The following is a 23,188-nucleotide window of genomic DNA, read 5'->3' on the forward strand; positions in this document are numbered from 1 at the left end:
ATTGAATTAAAACAATAGTTTTAGGTATACCTTACATTTATCAAATGAGTTATAAATCATTGCATTCGAAAAAACGGGTTTGAGTAACGGCGTTTGGTTGAATAAAAAATTAGTTAGCCACTTGAATCCATTTAAATAATAGACTTGAAGCTTTTTCTGATTTTCAAAAATTGAGAAATTGAAAATTAAGCTAATACGTTCTAGTTAAGTTCAAATTCTTATGTACACAAAATTGCGGAGAGAAACTTTTTAAGTTAATTTACTGCATAATAAAACCAATAGTTTCGTTGGCTTATAGTATAAAAGCAACAGCTAGAAACATCGATGGTTTGTTTTAAAATTGTATACCTACATGATTTTTATTTAAAGTAGGTATTTGAATTAAACTAGCCACTGACTTATAATACTACACTAGATGAGGAACTTCTAAATTATTTAAATTGTTATCAGTGAAGCTTGCGTAGCAGTTGGCTGCCATTTTGTTGGTTGGCAAAACATTTCATTCATTTTACAAATTGTAATAGGAATAACATCATTTTTAATGGTTAAATAAAATGATAAAGATGATTTATGTAAAATGTTTTTTTTTATTTTCAAACAAGAAGTTTAGAAATAATAAAATACAAGGCACCATAATTAAAACATAAAATACCATATAATACCAACTGACAACCAGCATTCAACTGATTATAGGAGTTCGCTATCTAGTACTACATAGAAATCTGTGATACACGAGACGCAGATCATGAATTTTGATCACACGCGACTATGTAAGCATTTCCACATTTATTCCGACCAAACATCGATTTCCAGTTTACGACAGAGTTAAATTATAACTAATAATATATTATTAGTATGAGTATAAGGATACTTAACTGATGAATGGCATCTTAGAATATGATTGGAAAAAAAGTTCTTCGTGCGTGGGATCTTTTTTGTATGCAATGGAAATGCAAATATTATATAATCAAACAGCCAGACCACACTATGACCGTAACCTATCAGAGTATGACTAAACGATCAAAAATAATGAATCACTACCTCAGAGTATAAAACTGCACAGCCATTCCAAATTTTCACTCCTCCCAAACAAAATAAACTGTGAATCTGAAGAAGAACGAACGTTTGCGAGAAACGTAGCAGGTATTATAGAGTATTAACATTGTTTGAAAAATCGGTTATAAAATAGCAGTACCAACCAGATTCGTCGACCAATGCTGCGGGGAATTGGATAGTTCGCATGCCCCGCAACAGGTTGTAAGCACGTAAATATAAAACTGGTCTATTATCCCCCGTCGACTAGTCGCTTCTTTCACTGAACGCCGGACGACCACAATTTCAAACATAATATATATATATATATTGAATATTTATATACATCATTATGTACAAGGCGACATATTTTGTGTGCGTTTCCACGACGTGAAATTGTTGATATAATAATAGATACTATATACATAAAAGCTATCGTCAGTGGTTTGATATTTTTATTTATATTGCCGCCTAGAAGATTACATATATATATTTAATAGTATATCCTATGTATTTCTATTGCGAATAGCAAATATTTAATATATATATATATATATATATCACCCATTATCGATATACCGAAAAACCGTGAGGTCCGATACATATACAGAACTGACGACGGTGCCATATTGTTATTCGGACCACTGATCACGATAACGGCGAAGGCAGGCATATTATTATTACAATATAATATTGACTATAGCGACGCGACAAAAAGGCGAGGCGGTCTTGGGCGCAGGTAAAATCAAGAAAAAAAATACGGACGCCTAATCTTTTTTTCGTCAGGGAACAACAATCTCAACAATACCGACCAAACTGCCTATCTGGCTATCTATACATCTCCATCTACGATAAAGAATTCTACATTTTAAGCATATTCAGGTGCAATGAAAACGTATTCTCCTAATGACAACGTTATCAATACCAACGTAAAAATTGTACTGAATACCAAGTATACGTGTGATTTGGAAAACACGTGGTGAATTCGTACGATTTTATTTAGTAAACCGTAGAAATAAATTGTCATCAAACTATCTATTTAACAATAATTTCATAGTATCATTTATCACTGTCCATTATTTTATTTTAATCAACAATAACGATGCACCAACAGTCTAATATAGCAGCTTAAATAGGTAAATAATAATTATCCGTGTTCGGAGTTCTAGAAACTACACAATAATTTCATATAATATAAATTATACTATTGTTGAAACAAAGACGTCCATCACCGCAGGCGTAAATTAATTTCGGCTCGGGAAATACACAGATTGTTTGCTAGTACAAGTATAATGTTCTGAGTAGTTTCGGGGTGGGGGTGGGGGGAACACTATAGAAGGCCATTATGTGTCAAAACTCGGAACGCATATTCAATGTACTTATATACGACAAAATTGTATAATATTTATACGTCGAAGATTTTTAACAGCATGCCGCTATGAGTATAAAAATATGTACATTGAAAGAGGCGATATCGTCCATTTCAATTTTGCGATGTAAGTATATTTATCTATGTGGTTTTAAGTATATTGTGGATACACGTCATTATATAATATTATATACAATGTACACGACGGCGACGTTGACTTGGTGCCAAAGAAATCGTGTACCTATCGGCTATCGTGTGTACGTCGATCAGCGCGAACATACTGAGTGCATTACGCATACGATTAGGACAGATTCCAAGAAATTTGTCCTTACCACGCGTGAAATATCGCGTATATTATCCACGAAAACGATCGATTATATAAATCACGCGCGTACGAGCTCACCCCTGCAACATGTATTATAAGTTATAACGCGACCCCAATCGACAGGATAGATACATACACACAAAGGTATAATTCTCCCGAGAGCCGCACAGATTCGAGTGCTCTGCAGTGGCCAGTGAACGAATAATAATATAGAAATACCAACACAATGATATACGATAAAGTCTTCTTTATGTACAGTATAAACCTGTTCGTATATACTTTTTCGACGGGGTGTAATTAATTTACTACCCTCGGGCCTATCGACGGCCGACAACAGGTGTATAATATACGTGTTATCCACACGTATAGGTATATTATTATAACGTGTTCGGACGGGGCGTTACTAGGATTCGGTCGAATTTAAGATATCACCTCAACGATTAGGTCGTACAATCGTATATAACATTCAAAAGCACCTGTACGCATAATATTATACTACACATAAGTAGTATATTATCGCCAACATTACTTCACTTGACGTTCGGGTTCTATACAGAAGGAACGTAAATCACAGTTGTGTACGTCATCCCGTTCTCCTAGGCTCAATTATATCCAATAAAATATGGCACGTAGTAATAATAATACTGCAGTCTACAGTTATATTATGATATGATGCAATCATTATTTTGTCGTTAAAAGTAAAACATAAACAAGTAAATATTCGTCATTATTATTTTACGGCCAACGAGAACATTTAATAAGTTAGATTATGGTAATATATTTTAGTTAACTTTTATGACCTACAGAAATTCTGAGCTACAATCAATTTTGTAAATCTATACTTTAGAAACCACTTTATAATAAAACTGCCACGTTAAGCTGAATTCACAATTAATGAAAATCGATACAATTATAGTACATTATAGTACCTACTATACAGTCAGAATACAACGTCAAACAACAATTTGTATACATGAATATAATAGACAGTAACAAAAAACTTAAGACAAGAGACGAATTGGACTCGAGCAGCAGACACCCATCCAGAGACCCAAACACGGTCCTCGGGATAACAGCATCCCCACGCTTTCATAATATATATATACGCCTTAACACAGTATACACACCAAGAAATACACGTAAGGGAGACGTTCATGGAGACTGTGGAGGAAACGTCGAGCAAGTTATATACCTGGTCGGTGTGGTTGGCGGGGGGCGGAAGCGGTTGTTGTTGTTGCTGCTGCTGCAGGTGTTGTTGTTGCTGTTGTTGATGTTGCTGCTGATGCTGCTGGTGCTGTTGTTGATGTTGTTGTTGTTGCTGCTGCTGCTGCTGCTGCTGTTGAGGCAGCGGCGGCGACACGCGTTCCCCGTATTCCCTGTGATCCATGTCCACGCTACAAGACGTTTCCGACCCGTTATAGCATCCTCGGGGGTCGAGAAACACACCGGACGCGCACAAACGCTCAATTTTGGATACAAAGATGAAAACGGTTTTTATGTATAAAAAATATAATATAAGCACGAAAACGACGGTTACGGTCGCGCACGATCAAACGACGGAAACGGACGCACTCGTTGTACCAATAGGTGTATACGCCGAAGGAGACGGAGCAGATATGATCAGGAAAAAAAATCAAACGATAAAAACGAAATGTAAACTCAAAAACACGGCGGAGGCGTAATCGTCGGTTTTTTTTTGAATTTCCTAAACGCACGATGGTGGTGACGGCGACAGCCGACGTCCGATCCGATGGCTGAGCGGTTACGGAATGCGGCGCGCACAGCAACAGGTACGCGTACACACGCACACGTTCACGGCGGGAGCGCGCTCACACACACGACGGTGGTTACGACTTACGAGGAGGCTACGGTGGCGGTGACTGCGTTTAAGAACAAGGAGTACTGCGCGTGCGTGTGACGGTATCACGCGCATTCGTAAACGCGTACCACACAATATTGAATAATGATATTATAAATTATAATAATGTATTAACGTATTGTACAAAATCCGCTTTCGGCTATCATATTATTATTATGTACGAAATATTTCAGTATACACGTAAGAAACAAAATACGCACACACAGACTACAGACCCACACTAGTCACTACAACGGAAGATCGAGCGTAATGGTGTTTCAAGTTTTAGGGAAAACGCCGCAAACCTTTGCGGTTATCGCCGACATCGTGCGAATTCGATTTTTATTTTTCTAACGGTTGTGAGAGAGGCACCGATTCCTCCGCCGGCCAAAAGGTTATGAATTTGAGAATGTTGACGGATTATTCTAGGAAAGAAAAACATACATTTATATATAATGTTGTGATGGATAATGGATATATAACACGGTATAGTGACGAAAAAGTAAAAAATAAGAGGCAGGTAAGTGCGTGTCGCCAGATTTCCTCCGGGGAAGGAAGACTGCGGCGCGTCGGGGGAGATGTGCAGCGACCGCCGGGCGGGGATTCGGCTGGAGTCAGTGACTGCGCGCTGCCGTTATCCCCCACCACCGGGCTCGAGCGGTTGCGCGCGCGCTCTCGCCGGACAACGCGCGTACCACAGGGTCCGGTTCTGCCGTGAAGGTTGTCTGCGTGAGCATTCAAGGTCTTTCGCTATACCTCGCTCCGCCCTACACCGCGACCGACCCGGGAGCGAGGAATGCGGTGCCGCGGCACCACTTCCCGGCCGCGACGACGCGTGCACGGCGACGATATTATATTATAGATACCTGCGCTCTGCGCTGGCCAGCCTGCTACTACGACGAATGACGACGACATCATCGGAGGCAACGCGACGATGGTCCATTACGTGCTCCGCCCGAACAGACATTAACGACGATCACGAAATAATAACAATAATAATGTGAGCACCCGCCGGCCACGACCCACCGACGGGGGTATTACGTCAGTTTTCTATGTTGTTATTACACAGTCTCGGGTCCTCTTGCTATCGTTGTTCTTCTTCTTCTCCTTGGACGATAATTGTTCTTTCTTGCAGCGGTAGTATACCCGTAATATCGCCGTTCGTCCCCTCCATCCCATAGCCACCACAAAAAACTTTCGGAAAACCGTAGACTCTAGAGATAAAAAAAAAACGAAGATGCCCCATACAAAACAACAACGAACTCGTCGTGAATTCCTTGAAGAGTATTATAAACTATAATATAGAAGGTATACAATGTATATATGTCATATATTCCACGGACTATGGTAGTTAACTTTACGGACACGCGATAATGATAAGTGATAACGATAAATAAGTAAAATTGTGTACATGCAGGACTACGATTTATTTTTTTATTTTATATTAAAATAAATCTATCTAAATACAAATGTACTAAACAAATTAGTTTTATCTATTCAAGAGCAAAGTATGGTGGGACGCACAATAGTAACGACTAAACGACAAACACGAGAGTGTTGGTGAGTTTTGATTAGAACCCGTAATTATTATGTAACTGACCACAGGGTCGTGGTGGAACGAGCATGATAATATATATGTTCCTACTCTTTGAACGCGTATTCGCAAACGATTTATACAAAGGAAACTACATACATATCTCGCCACAATATCCAGCAACGGGACGTAAAAGACCTATATTATAGTCCGATTCTGAATATGACATGTTATAAACATAACACATACTCACCGACGAGTACAGACGATTTTTGAGTTCAAACCGATTAGAATATTATATTATAATCAAGATATAACGAATCACTCGAAAGGTGATATATCCCCTTCCCCCACAAGTAGTTAAGGTGAAGAATGTAAATAAATCATTTTATAGGTAATGACTACACGAGGGCCCCGCAGTGGCGTGTTTACAGGGTAGGCCGACTAGGCCCGGGCCTGCCCAATTTAATTTGACTACTTTTTTTTTTATCACAACTCAAGGCTTAAAATATATATACATAGTTTATAGATAATATTGCCATTGGTCAATCATATCAAAATTATTATCACATATTTTGTTATCACTATACATTGTTACTATATCGGATTTGGCGCGGCGTGTAGAAGTGAATAACTAATAATAGTTGTTTATAGCATCACAGTTTTAGATAGATTTTATGAAAAATCGTGGTTAAGTTTTACAATTTTATTTCTAGTTTTTAAGAAAACAGTTTACAGTGAACATGAAACGGTTTTTAATATCCAAGCAACCTAATGAACCTCCTTCAAAAACATTTCTAGAATACAATTTCACAAGCACACCAGTTCCACATCAGTACATAATATTTAGTTAATATTGTTGAAAATAATTTGCTCTACTCTGTAAATTAATAATAATTTGTTTTTCTCTAAAATGTCTATAAAGAATAAAGACTGTTAAATTTCCTATTATGTTATACCTAGGTACCATTTACCTAGTACATATTTAATCAATATTGTTAAAAATGATTTACTTTTTAAGTGCCTATTATTAAATAAAAAAATAAACCTAAATACAGCTAGTATAATGGTCAAAATTGAACACCTAAAAATGTACTACCCATAATGCTATTTTTTTATAGGCAAAATCTTTTCGGTGTAGAGTAAACAAACTAAACAACTAAATGGGCCTACCCAATTATTTTGCGCTGGACACGCCACTGGGGCCCCGAAGGATTGCGATTGTAAATTGTATCCAGCGTCAAATTCAACTAAATGTTTCATCACGGACTATGGCCTATGACGTCCACTCTGAAGTGGTTTGACAAACCTAACTCGGCTACTGTAAGTGCGAGTAATCGCGTAATACGAAATTCATGAATGTAGGTTGTTTACGGGTACATACTACCGGTATAGGTACTACTTAAAAAAACCGATAAACAAATTACCACCCTCGGGCTCATATAAAACAACAAATAATATTATATATATATCGAAATGCCAACGTTTTTCGATGTAACATTATAATTTTTTTTTGTAATACATATTGCATGATACGACTATACGAGTATTGATTTCACCCGTTATATACACGTCGTTTTTCGACTGGAAAAATCAACTTGATTATGCCATTATTTACGGGTGTTGGATAAAAGAAACGTATACTCTGCAGTCTGCATCATATTATATGATGTCGTTACGAGAAATCGGAGTGACTGTGTTGGTGTCCACCAGGGTTCGTAAACATTTTTAATGAAAAAAGACAGTAAAAGCGTTATATTATTTTGTAGTTCATACTCCCATATCAGGGTACTATTATATACGTGTTTATACAGAAGAATTTAAGATATGCAATTTTTTCCCTACTCGTTTCACGTACCAGTCGTCACAGTTATCATGTATTAGTTGAATTATAATATTATTATACCTATAAGTTAAATTAAAATATAAAAGTCTTAAACATAAAGTACTCAAGAATTATTTATTATCTGAAATATAAATGTTCATTATTATGCACGATAATTTATTTATTTTTAAGAAAAAAATTTAAAATTACGTAAATTCTATTTTAATACCAACGAAAACATTGCAAGTGAGCGCTGGCAGCATTGGCAATGGATTATACATTTTTAAACCGCTTTTATAGCAGTATATATAAACCGGTTACTCTCCACGTTTTTTACATATACCAAGCATATAACAACTTAAACGTTAAAACTGTTGGTCTGACGGTTTTATATATTTAAATTTTTAACGGCTACCAAGAAATTAATTTAAACGACGTATTAAAAACCTATGATTGACAAGTGACAACAGAGCATATTATTATATTGTTTTAACGAATTGCATGAGACAAATCAATAACAACCGAGTTTATTTTTTAGTATTCTTTGATGGTTGATCATTTCATTTCAAATACTTTAAATCTATAATCATTAACCCGCGCTTACGTCACACACAGAAAGTCAATGCACTATAATTATTCCAAAATTATTAACATTTAAGTTTACATATTTTGCATAAATTGGATATGCAAACAATTTTGGAATTTTGGATACAGAAAAATAGTTAAATTTTTTATGAAATATATACCTTCTTGACAACGAATAATCATATTTAGATGTTAGATATCAAATTTCGTGTATTAAATTTTAACGGACTTATAATATTAATTATTTATTTTTCACTTTACATACATAAATTATTAAATATATCGATATGATCTGAAGTAATAACGACGTCTCCAAAAAGCAAGCTTGTGGAGGAGCACAGAGTTCTATACCTAGTTATAACAAAATAACCTGAAAACGATCAAATATCAAATAAAACCATAATAAATAATATCAATTACTGCAAATTTTCAGTTCTGGCACGAACGTCAAGTGTATGTGAGAGGAGGGGGGAGGTTGAATATTTGAATATAACCATATTTTATAACATATTTTTGGTATAGATCCACCCCTAGTCGATCCTAATTATGTATATTGTTATTATAATATTATACTGCTCTTGATTATACATTTTTTCTATTTTACGTTGTAAACAAATAATATGTAATCGACATAAACCATTTCTATACAACTAGAATAAACGCCTGGAAACATGCAATATACACTGCATTGATGTATATAGTATTCTATAAACAAAAATCAATAGGGCGTTGGTGGTTTTATTGATGTATTATAAAAAGCACAATAGAATAAAAAAGTAAGTTTTAAAAAAATATTCTATATAATATTTTGACCTTAATACCTATTACTGCTTAAGTCTTAGGCTTTAACACTAGAAATAGAAGATTCACTGTTAGTGATAAATTCAGATCTAATAGTTCAACAAATAATAAGTTTAATTTATATTTTTTGTGAAGTCGATATTTTCGAACCAATGAATTACGCATAATTGTAATTCAAACACGAGAGTTCATCTCGTATATACATTGTATTATTTACATAGCGCTTTATATAAAATATTGTAGTGGTCATCGTCTCACACATAAAACAATTTATGTAGATACACAAAATGCATCCTAAAATCTAAATCCTAATGAATATCCAGACATGATCTTTATTTAGATTGTCTGAATCACTGAATAAAATCAGTTGTAAAATAAGTTTATCCGTTATCAATTTGAGCATAGGACCAGGTGCACAAATAAGCCAAATTCTCAGGGCCCTCAGTTTTCCTTTTTTTGAAGTATGGTATAACCTGATGAGTATTAAGAAGCTAAGTGCACGTATACAGCTGACCCCATGAATATTGTCAAAAATAACTTGTTAAGATTCAAAGGATAACCTCCTCAAGCGCCCACACTATCAGTTCCATGAGATAACCTAACCTAAACTTACGAAATTAGTAACTTGTAATCATTATTTATCGTGACGTAACCATGTACGCGAATTTCTCGTGAAAGTAATATTAAATAACGCTTAAACAAATCAATTATTTACTTTAAAAATGTACACGACGTTCTCTTTAAGTTGAAACTATCCTTGCTCATCGGTTATATACGATATAATAATTATATTTTTAATATTTTGAAACCGAATCAATGGTTTTACTAATAGACGATATAATTTTTAATGCAGCATCTATCGCTAATTTTTTTTTTATTAAATTTTATATTTAGTATGTGAACAGATTTGAACATTTACTTTATAAGTAAAGATATGTCAACACACACACTTTCGCATTTAAAACTAATCATTTATGAAAGTCTAAAACAAGTTGTTGCAAGAGAATTTCATGCTGGGATTTTCAAAATATTTTAAAATTTGATTCATAACCGAAAATATTAAATCTTTTTTAAAAAGTTAGTGATAGATGATGATTACAAATATAGGAAATATCAATTTTACAAAACACATTTTGTAAAAATCGTATAAGAAGAAACGTTTTAGGTGTTTGGTACTACGCACATCAGCAATTTCTATCAAATAAAACAAAACTGACCTTTTTGCGCCTATGTCTTCTACTAGACGTTGACACAGAATCCCTTCTACTTCGTTTTCGACTAGACGAACACACAGATGGGGGTGGGACAGAATTTAAATTTTGACTTGAGCTTGGCCACATGAGTTTTTTAAACAACCCCATTGCGAATTTTTATTTAGTTACATTCACAGAAAACAACCATATTGACAATTATTCTTCTAAGACTCGAGGAATACTGAACAACGCCCCATACGTATAGAGAACTTTGTGCGAATTGCAGGACTAGTCTGGTCAGACTAAATATACGAAGCCCCTTATGTAAATGATATGCGCTAGCTAATAATATGTCACTTTATTCCCCTGGGTACAATGACATAACTGAGAGGCGTATTCGCTATATAACAGACAGCCAGCAATCCAATTAGGTTAATGTTACATTATACACGCAAAATGTCAAAACAGCCATGCGATAACGTCATTTGCATATTACATGAGGGGTATGTGGCAGGGTACTTACTATTTCTTCTACAGGCTCTTCGAACATTTCTGACCCTTCTTCGTGTTCTCCGTCGGCCCGTTGCTGACATTCCGTGAACGAAGGAGGCGGCGTTGACGACCGGCTAGAACTTTTACTTCTGTTAGAAATAATACAAAAGTATTAAAAATTATACCATAATCTAAGACAAAATAATTTGCTTTGTTCCATAAATAATACTGGAGTTCGTAAACTCATTAGTCATTATCAAGAAATAATAACACAAACTAACATGGTTATGAAAAAATTAGTTTTTTATAATAAACCTATCATAATAATAAGACTACATACCTACTGTTAATTCAATATTAATATATATTATCCAACAATTGTTTCCCAAGATTTTTTATTCCATGTCCCAGCTTTCCATCCGTTTTAAAATATATTAATGAGTTTTATATTGTTATAGGACTGGACATGTAGAAAGATTAAATAATAATAAGATCAATTATTATAAGATTTAAATTAAATTCGAGAAATGTTTTTCTGATCTTTATTTGTATGTGTTAAATGATTTAAGGTTTAAATCTCTGTTTAAAATTAAATTACATTTAAAACATAGAAATTAATAAAACAATATCACATCATACTCATGACCCCTTATTAATATTCTAATACCTTTATTTGTTTCACTGTGTTTATTTTTTATTTATAGGTAATTAAATTATAAAAGTATCCGAATAGTTAATTTATTTAAAAATTCTAAATATTGTTATATTTGAACATAACAGACATTTTCTTATGAATGGCAAAAAATAATATTAAATATAACAGAATATTATTAACAATGATTAAAAATAATAGAATTTATTAGCTTCATGTAAAATAAATGCGCATCTGCTACGAATTACAAAATATATACAATTTATTAGTCTAGTCAGTCTAATCACAGGAACGACAAGTGTTCAGTGACTCACTGACAAACACTTGTTGCGACATTTTTTTTATTTGAATACTCTGCTGACATATAATGTGGGAAAATGTTGAGTAATTAATTTTAATAAAGAATTTTTTTTAAATTAGACATTTTTACACTATATACCAGTAATATATTATATAATTTGAATAAATAAGTATACAGAGACATAACTTTTAAGACATCGTTATTATATTGGTAATAGTAACTTTTTTTCTTGTTAAAAAATAAAACGTATTGAAATTTGAAGTACATTCAGTTAATACCGAGAAAAAAGTTTTGCTAATTTACAAAAGCTGTACTTATATACTGAATATGATAATGTAAACGTGACAAAACAAAAGAATAAGTTTAATGATTGCTTATAAAATGTAACTTTAGTCTAAAACAACATGATGCATATTAATATATTATGTAATATTATGTCGGTAAAAACCGTTATATATTTAGTCAGCTTAAAAATTATGTATTATATATACATTATACTTGTAAGTCGTATACGTAATAACAGGTGGTCCTCTGATAATTATGTGTGATAGTATATAATATTGAATATTAGGAAGAAATAATGTCTACTGGAAAATGTAAAAAAAGACGTACGTATATGTACAATTGTACAAGGCTATATGAATGTGATTTTATAGTATTTTGATTATTTTAATAACAACAAAATTTAAAGAAATTGATCTTAGCCATTTAAGTATGTATAATAAATTAGAAAACTGGTACTATACACAAGACACAACCATAGTAAAATATCTTATTCTTAAATCCAATATTATGTGTTTGATTTCTGAACCATATTAAGACGGCTTTAACATTATTTTAGTATTTTGTACCTTAATTAATTTTAAGTTTTACCTATAGCGTTAATCCATTATCGCTAAAAATTGTATCATCAAATAAACATGGCAGATATAGATTACCTTATTGGCTAAACAAAGCTGATTAATGTTTGCTAAATAAATATGTAATGAGCATTGAGTACACAACTACAAACAAGTGATATTAACTGTAGTTAAAATGTCTTTAGTTTTTACATTTTTTCTATTGAAATAATACTACAGATAATTCTATTATACACATTTCTTTAACCATCAAAGTAATGCAATTTGTTTTATTTTTCAAGACAAGGAAAAACGAAGATTCCCAATGAAAACACAGACACTTACGTTTAAGTCTTAGAACAAATCTAACGAAATAATTAAACAGAATACCGAGTTTATACTTAAGGCTTCTCAAATATGCATAATAATAGGGTATATAGTATAATATATTATATCATTAGGTATACTTCATTATGTATAAACCACATATGAAATTGACAAAACTTCTACATCTTTCCGGATTTAAATGTATTTTCGAATAGGTTCGTAAACTGTAGATCGTCTGATAACTGGGTATTTGTGTATAGGAAAAAATGACTATAAAATAAACTCTAACGAATTGAATACAGAATATTCAGGAATAAAACAGAAATGGAAATAAAAAGCAATAAAACATAAATAAGGTAGGTTATCCATTAAAAAGAAGAAACAAACGATAAATGATCACGGCCATTAGGACTGTTCGTCACACGTATATGTAGGCAGTAGGCACGCATATTATTCAAGACGATGTTGGCCGTACCCGAGCTTTGGTGTTTACGATTATTATACGCGACCGACAGACAAACAGTATGCCCCCACCTGCAATGGCAGAATTTTTTTTTTAGAGTGTAAAATAAACGGCACCGTAGACAAGCCCTATATTGCATTGGACTTTGCACTGCACTTAATATATAATATATTAGCATAGTGCACAATACTACTGCAGGTGGGTCAGGTGTGGTCGTTCTTTTTATACTCTTACTTCGGGCATTCAGGCAAGTGACAAGCACACATTTTCCGATAGATCAACAATGCCGTTCCGCAGTCTGGGGCCGCCAACAACTGCCCAGGAACGACCGAAGCTGTCGTCGCCACGACGCTGGAACACCGTTGTGGTCTCCTCGTCCTGCTGCGGGACTGGACAGATCCATGACGGCAGTCGGTCGTACTATATTGCCACGAGAACGACGGCGACACGGATCGCCTCTTGTCGCGATTGTGTGCGAACGACATGTCGCGTATAACGATGCACGATCGTTACAATAATAAATTATTAAAATTATGACCGTTATTCGATTGCATGTTTAATATTCGGCGTAATTCATCGCGAATTTTAGATAAGTTTTTCCCGTTCAACGAGCTTTAATTGATTGACCAACCGTCTGGGCCGGACGCACCACGCATGTGAACAAATTCGATCGTTATGACTTATAATATTCTATTAGTATAGAGTATACGCGAGCGGAAACGACGACGACGACAATTGAGAAACAATAATAATATTACGCAATCGGGGGGCGCACAATTTAATATTTATAGATCACGCGCGGTTTTGGGACCGTGAGTGTTGTTGCACGAGTCGAGTTTTTATTCGTTGTGATTATGGCGAATGTAAGCCAACGTAGGCAGTAGTAATATTACTATAGAGATATAATAATTCTAGTAGTGCATGCGTTCGACTAAATTTTATACGTCATTTATAATTATTAATAAGACGCGACACTGCTGAGTAAATATTTACACCGTTGGAGTGGATTTTTTTAGTTAACAGTGTTATCTGCTACGAGCAAACTGAATAATAATTTTTAAATAAAGATTTGAAACGGTTAAATAATAATATAACAATAAAAATTAAATTAGTATAAACGATGTATATTGCGTACAATAACGATATGCTATAATAACATAGTCTCTAGGCATATACCACTCGACTACGCGACACTGCGACGCGTAGTTTTGCGTGTAAACCGAATGGACGGAGACGCACGACTGTCAAGTATATAGCGTTTATTAATAGTCGTTCCAGCGAGAGCGTCTCCAGGATTTTGGCTGGGTTGCCAAACGGACACGAACAGACCAAAAGAAAAGAACAATGGATCTTTTGTGGACGTAAAAAAACACACATTGACACACGATCAAAGTGTAGTAGATGTGTAGTTTATATGTTTACTTAATGTGTACAGTGTACGAGGAGATGAAGACGAATCTGTTTGACTTCGACCCTTGACCGACATCGAATATCAAATAACATTCTGAACCGTTTGGAATGTAGTCTATGTAGGAATGTAGATTACTACTAAATCACATTCAGATACGAACAAAACAAAAACGTAATTATTCTTGACTGTCAACATAATAAGCTACAGAATCTATCATGCAACAAAATTATTCATTTTTTTTTTTAGTATAGGTAGTATTTGTACGATCTGTAAAGTTATTTTTTACAATAAGCACAAGTGATGTGTCATTAAGATTTATAGGAATATAAGAAAAAAAAATTTAACTAATTAAATATAAAAAAAATGTTTAATATTGCGGACAGGGAACTTGTGCGAAGTGGCCATCCATTGAAGGACAAAATCATAAATGTTTAAATTGTTACTTAGATTAGTTTTCATAATATACTCTAAATTTTGAATACCTAAGTAATGACAAATGATACATACATTGAAAAATATATGAAAAAATTGAAATGTCACTTTGATTAATTGGCATACAAATATTATAATATAGAAATCATGGATGTTAGCAAAGGATTAGAAAATAAATATTAATAAATGTTAGATAAATGAATAACGCATTATTATACACATTGCTATTGTACTTAATATAATTTATATATAAGTTGATTTTTACATTACTCTCACAAACTTGTAAAGATAAAAATGTATGATAATAATGTTTTTGCTTTAAATGGTTTACCAAAATCATAACTTTATGATTGATATGTATAATTTATACAAAAATTATGCCTTCCTTACTAAATTTTTTAATTGGTAAAATGTACTTAACTTATTAATTTGGTTACAAAATTGTATCAGTAAATAATTTTTGCGTCAATGCGTAGAATAGATAGAGACAACAAATTTTCTGCTGACATCCTTTTAATATTTTGTCATTATGGAAAATAATAAATCATAACACAACACTACTAATTTTATATTTATAAATAATTGAAAAAAATGAAGTCTATAGTAAAAAGATTTCTTTTCTTCATTGTTATTTTTTCTTATAGCTTATATTTTTGTTTGAGCTGACTTAGATAAATTGTAATGAAGTATAAACAGTGTGATACCCCTCCTCTGAGTACTGAGAGTTTTTATTTGGCTACAAATATTTGAAAGGCAAGACACTAAACTAGGTATGTGAATTAAAGATCACTTGTTTTTATGACTATAGTATTTTTTTTATTGAATTTATTAAAAATTTAAACTGCGAATTAAAATTAAAAATATAGGTACCTACATAAACATTATTATTAGTTACTACTAATATTATAATTGAAATATGGTATTTACAACCTAAGAAACTAAAAATCTCAACCATTAAAACCACCTTTAATTAAATTAAGATGGTAGTAACGGTACATACTATTATTAAACAACTGTGACAATAGTGTGTGTAAATATATAGATGTTTTTTGGTCTTTGATTCCATTTAACACAAGTCCCAGCACTAATACAATAGCTAAACACAAATTATAAACCATTTTAAACAATGATTTTTTTCATTTTTAATAAAGTGAACATGCTCCCCCCCCCCCCTTTATGTTTGTACACCACTACTGAGAGCAAACATTCTTAACCGCTGTGAAATTGTTCTGATGTGCTTTGTACTTGTTGTCTTTTTATGTGTGTTAAATATATTTCATAATATAATTTTAATTTTTAAGGTTTTTAGGTATTGATTTATGGTTATCTCTTATAGAAACACAAATTATAATGGGTAGGTACCTAGGTTTATTTATTTCTATGAGTGTGCCGTGAATATCTATAAAAGGACCAAATGTGATGTAGTAAAAAAGTTTGGAAATCACTGGCCTAGAGACTTAAATATAAGTATAGTAACAATTTATAAATAATCCTGACTTCAACACTTCACTTTATTAATTACATAACACATAAGTATTACGTAACTATGTACAGTGTACAATTTACATCCTACATCAACATGGTTCAAGACTTAGTTAAATATCAGTAGGTATCTGGTACCTAATATCCTTAACCTACAGCTAATATCACAATGAAAAAAAAATATAGAGTGTAAGACTCAAATTATATAAGTTTAAAATTTAGTAAATTACAAGTAAATTATTAGTACCTATATAATAAACATAACAAAAAAAAAAATAGTATTTTAATTTTAAAGTATATAGAACTAAATTTTATCATAAAAATATAATGGGTTTATTTAATTGGTGAAATAACCTAAAATCTATAGTGAAACTACAACTATAAATTATAATGCACTTTTTCAGAAATCAGCATATATTTGGGGCGGTCAGACAATGCTTGTCCGTCCCCTATAAATTCTACTATCTGTATGCCCAATGTATAATGAAACCACGCTTCTACGTACAATTTGGACTACCAGGTGTCTTTGTATGCTAAATATAGTATAGTGTAGATAAAAACATCATTTGAAATCTTGTCAATGTTGACTTTGTTATATTTTAAACTTAAGAGTTATGACCAGGGCTCGTAAGTTCATGCATTACAAAATGCATAAATAAATAAGCATGCATTCATGCACTAAACATTGGAAAAATATGCATAATATACAAAAATCATAGGCAAATTTTGAAATAATAAAATATGTCCAGTTTTTATCCGAATTGAATTTCTTTTAATTTTTATATATTTTATAACACTCAAAAACCTAACTTTACAAATTAACACTTTGTTGTCATTATTACGTTATTATTATTATTGAATCTGCGGTATATTATATAACCTGTGGTCGTACAAGAATATAAAAAATCAAAACAAATACCTACTACAATTTTGTAAATCGGAAAGTAAATAAGAAACAAAATAAAATTCCAGTATATATTTTTTTATGAACAAATATGCACTAAATACTAAAAAATCTACTATATGTCAAATACCTATAAAACTTTTAAACTTTATAAATTTATTATTATTGTTATGAAACAGATTTATACCCCAGTTAGCATGTTTTCCTGTGCTACAAGAAAAACATGCAAATGCTTGAACTTTCAAGCCCTGGTTAGAACTAATGAATGTAAATAAGAATAAATATTTTAACTAATTGATTTTTTAATGTTCCAAAAACTTTCTCAAATACCTAGATAATTAAATAGTTATAATTTCAATGATATATTAAATAAATAAATTGTACAAGGTTATAATCAAATCAATATATGTAGAAGAAAATAGGTACTTATAAATTATAATCATAAATGCCCATTTATGTATAATTGATGTAATTTATTATGTATCTATTATTATTATATTCATTTCTACAATTATAATTAAAATCTATAAGATAAAAACCTTGTTATTGACATACCTATATTGTGAATAGTAATATACAAATAATTGTTATCAACAAGAGAACAATAAAAACAATATATTATTACTATGTATCATTCATATTTATATTATTCTTTGCCCATTTAGGTCAGTTGATGCCAACATAAATTAGAGGCCTTCACGTCACTTAAAACTACTGACAAGTGATATTTACTATGTTAGATGTCGATATTATTCTTAGTGATCTCATAGTATACCGTATACAAATTTATATATTTGTTTTTATTGATATAAGATTTTTTGATTTTACCGTCGTTATTATAACATGAATTTAATACTTTAATCAGAATTTATATATAAATGGTGCAGCTGAAGGAATAGGCGTTGTGTCATTAGGTATTTCAAAATAGCTAATTGAATGAAAGGAAAACATTTTAAATACAATACCGATATCATTCTTAAAAAAATACTATCATTAAACAACAAAAGACAAGTTATTGAATAAACATGAAAAACAAAAAAAAACCTAGAAAAAAACTATTTTACCCATTTTTTTTTACTCCAACACTATATTTCATGTATTTACTATACACTACGTGCAAATACGAAATAATATTATATTTGAAGAATATGACTCACTTGTTGTCTGTGATCTTTTTTCCACCTACATTTTCTTCCTGGTCGTCCGAATCGATGTAATGCATTTCTTCGTTTTTAACCATAATTACTACTTATATTTGAATGTTGACCGATATCCGTACATGTAAATGATATTGATATGTAGTCCAAAGAGCCCACTCAATCGTCTATACAACAATGACAATCCATGACCAATGATGTCCTACTTACGTATTCCGGTAAAACGTTACACGATACTTCGAAAACGAAACAAGCGCAAAACGGTCTATACAACAAACTTGTTGAAGCCAAAACAAATGGTCTTATCATAATATCACCACAAGTATTAATAGAACTATATGATTCTAAACTCAAACAAACGACGCGAATAATATTATTGAATATACCTACGCCACCCACATACACGATAATAATATTATTGTTATTTGTTATTTCACCAAAACTACATCAGATACAACTACAACTACAGCCGTCCATGTAAACAAAACATTGCACACACTATCTCAGAATCTCAGATCTCGTGTCTTCTATTATCTCGGAACGTTCACGTTTTCAATGGTCTTTACAGGCCGGGGCCAAGGAGATTGCAGTTGACTTGGTAACCTTACAGCGGTATCAAGACGTATCAAGAAAATTTGTTATCGCTGCACAAATGACCGATGGTTGTCACTCGATTTACCGCCACTCTCTGTAATTCGTCTTCGGTCACCGTCGAAAAAAACAATAGTTAATGATGCGATCGCGATATACTTATCGGCTATCGAAGTGCTTAATACGGCGATTATTAGAAGTATACAAATAGTTTGAAATATCCCAAATATACAACAAACGTGACGTGAACGAACACATTGAATGGTTTTAAATTTAATTCAACAAGTAGCCTGTGTATGCAGATAAGTGTTTTTGAATTGTCGATGTTGTGTCGTGTTTCAAAGATGGTAAAAAAGCGGAAACGTGTTGTTTTAGGATTAAATCGAAAACTAGAAATTATCAAACGTTTGAAAAAAGGTGAAACTGCTACCAAAAGTGCTCAGATTCATTGTGTTGGGATTTGGGAGAATAGCAGTGAATGACATAAAACGTGATGCTGAAAAAATTGAGCAGCATGTGTCGTAAATGCAAAGCAACGATGGAGATGTGAGAAGTCGTAAAACCATGAAACCTGCAAAATATGAGCAACTTGACAACGTTATGTATCAGTGGTTTATTCAAGCTCGAAATCATGGAATTATACTTTCAGGTCCTATTATAATTACCGAGGCAAGTGAAATGAATAAAAAATTAGACGGTAATCCAAAGTTAAAAGCAAGCCTTGGATGGCTTGATAAGTTTAAATTTCGTCACAGCATTCGACGACTCGACATTATTGGAAATAAACTTAGTGGGAATAGCGTCAGACATTGCTGAATTCAAGGAACAATTCAAAGTGAAAATACAATCCGATCTTAAATTCGTTAGAGAACAAGTTTATAGCTGTTATGAAACTGGACTCAATTGGAAAGCTTTGCCACAAAAAAAACACTGGCATCATTTTCTAAAAAAAATAGCCCCAGATCTTAACATTCAAAAAGATCGGATCACTGCAATGGTCTGGAAATTGCAACTGAAAAACATAAACTAGTTCTTAAAGTTATTACACTTATATAATATCTAAGATAACTTTCCATAAATAATAATACATTTTACACGTCAACTGACATTACATTGTGTGAACCTTAAATTATAGTTGTAATTTGTAAATAGTATCCCAACAAAAACCCTTCGTCCAACTTCGTGTAAAAAATTGTCAAGTCAATAACTTAATTACTTTGCGATAATTTATTTTATGTATAAATTAGTAATTAAGATCTTTTTTACAAAACAAATTTAATAACATTTGTAATGAAAATTTGTTAAATATCCCATTAGTTATGAACGGACATGTTTATTCGTCGAAGTACATTCTAGCAAAGTAAATAAATTATTGAGATAGAATAAATGTATTTTTAATTTAATTTACTTAGCATTTATTCATGATATCATATCTTTATAATGTTGAAGTCTTATAAATGACTATTTTTTTTTGACTTAGCAATTTCTACACGGAGTTGGACGAAGTGTTTTTGTTGGGATATCAGTAGTTTTTTGTAACATACCCATTTGTATGTACCGGCAATCGGCATGTAATACGATTTGCTAGTTTTTCATGTTTTTATTTATTCATTATATTATTATGTCTGTTCATTCAATATATTCAAATTTTTTTTGCATTGTTATAAATATAATATACACATCTTTAGCCCCTCGAGACCATCGTTCAAAATGTATTGAAGTTTTATTACATCGTAGTAATTTATTTTGATGTAAAATTATACAAGTATTATGGACTTCATTCTTTGATGGTCGATGGACACTTTAGAATCTATTTTTAAAAAATGGAAACAAATTATAAAATATCTATTTAATATTTGTAGTTACAATTACAACAAATAACACGTGGTTATAATATGTATATTATGGCGTGGCGGTGAAAATACATGTCAACACTAAATGTCGCTAGAACGAATACGACATCACTATATTAGTATTTACTATTTAGTAAATATGCTCTTTAGTATTTAGTAATTTATATAAGTGAAGGCGTAGGCAACGGCGGAAAATGCTGCCCAGTATACGAGTATACGACACAGGGTGTAATACGGTCTCTGGCGCTGCAACGTCGGATGTTACTAGTGTTTACCAGTTGCCCCCCAAGGCTATTATCGCGATTTTAAAAATATACCAGTTGCCCACTTGCCCCCAATTGAATGTACCAGTTACCCTCACATGTTAATATATACACAATACAATATATAGCTCGTAAAATAATAAATATACAAATCATAAATAAAATATAAAATTCAAAATTATAATAATTTGTCAACATAACATGTAATTTTAGATGCGCCTGGGTGGATATAATCATCGAAAACGTATGAATTATTATTTAGTATGTTAAAAGAAAAATGCTCTGGCTTTGAACTTGAATTCAATCCGTCAATTATTGTATCCGATAAAATAAATATAAAAACAAAAATATTAGCAGATTAGATTTTGGAAAATCGGTTGGTAATTATTATAACAAAACATAATACTTTTGAATTTTATACTATTTATATGTTGACAAATTATTATATTTTGATTTTGTACTATTTTATATTAACAAACTATTATAATTTTGAATTTTATATTTTATTTATAATTTGTATATTTACCTCCCTTATTTTACGAGCTATATATTGTATTTGTGTATATATTAACATGTGAGGGCAACTGGTACTTTTTTCTCTAGGTAGTTTGGGGGGGGATTTGGTATAAAAAAAGGTACTTTTGGGGACAACTGGTACATGCCCGATGTTACAACTAAAAATGGTCGAGCACAATATCTTTTTGCCTCAAAAATATTTCATTTATTTCCTAATATATTCGGCATTATCTACCATTTTTTTTAAAAAATGACAAAGGTATAATCTGCATATTATACCCGATTTATTGATATCACAAACGTACCAATCTGTCTATTCATTAAGTGTGTAGGCCTGGCTAAAGAAAATGGGCGAACTCTGGCTCGTCTTTTGTGTTAGTACTACAGTCGTGACCTCTTTTATTTTTTTTACTTAGCTTCGCGCCACTACCGTTGGGCTGAGTTAACTCATTAATATTTCTTATAGCAAAATCATGAAAATAATATATAACAATGGTACTGTTTCGACGATAACCGTTTCCTGGGAAAAATAAACATATAGGTAGTTTCGCCAAAAATCGACGATATCTCAAACCAAATACACTGTCAAAGATTTCACTGAGTAACCACAAATGCCAACAGAAACATTTAAATAAAGTCTGCTGCTTCTACTGCAGAACTACTTTCAATTATAATTTTAAAATTTAAAATTGGAATTATTCCAACTTAATTCAAAAAATGAATAACTACCCCGATTTTTAAAAGTGGTGATATTAAAATATGTATAAGTAATTACAGACCTATGTCTTTATCTCTTGCAATCAGTAATGTTTTTTAAAAATGTATCAAATCCCGAATTCTTTTCTTTCTTAATAATTATAATTTAGTTTGGTTTTTTACTAGGTAAATTGATCAATGATGCTTTAGTTAGTATGGACACATATTTCAGAAATAAAATTGATAATGATGAAAAAGAAGTGTTGCATTGCAGTTATTGGTATTCT

The 23,188-nt window shown here is 32.0% G+C and overlaps 1 protein-coding gene across 5 annotated transcripts in view; it reads right to left on the reverse strand.

The window, feature by feature from the left end:
• LOC111037463 (tight junction protein ZO-2-like) overlaps positions 1-19,463 on the reverse strand; it is a 38,473-nt gene extending 19,010 nt beyond the window's left edge. For 2 of the 5 annotated variants that reach the window (XM_022320048.1, XM_022320047.1), the window contains exons 1-2: positions 13,831-14,502; positions 11,046-11,163 (exon numbers count right to left, since the gene is read on the reverse strand). In XM_022320048.1, the coding sequence (XP_022175740.1) occupies positions 11,046-11,163; positions 13,831-14,081 (369 nt within the window). In that variant the 5' untranslated portion in view covers positions 14,082-14,502. Of the gene's footprint in view, positions 1-3,918; positions 5,153-10,546; positions 10,778-11,045; positions 11,164-13,830; positions 14,503-18,982 lie in introns of those variants that run through there. The other 3 variants (XM_022320049.1, XM_022320052.1, XM_022320051.1) reach the window with 3 other exon arrangements.
• Between the last annotated feature and the right edge of the window lie 3,725 nt (positions 19,464-23,188).

The sequence above is a fragment of the Myzus persicae genome, unplaced genomic scaffold (genome assembly GCF_001856785.1).
Source record: "Myzus persicae strain clone G006 unplaced genomic scaffold, MPER_G0061.0, whole genome shotgun sequence".
NCBI classification, from domain to species: Eukaryota; Metazoa; Arthropoda; class Insecta; order Hemiptera; family Aphididae; genus Myzus; species Myzus persicae.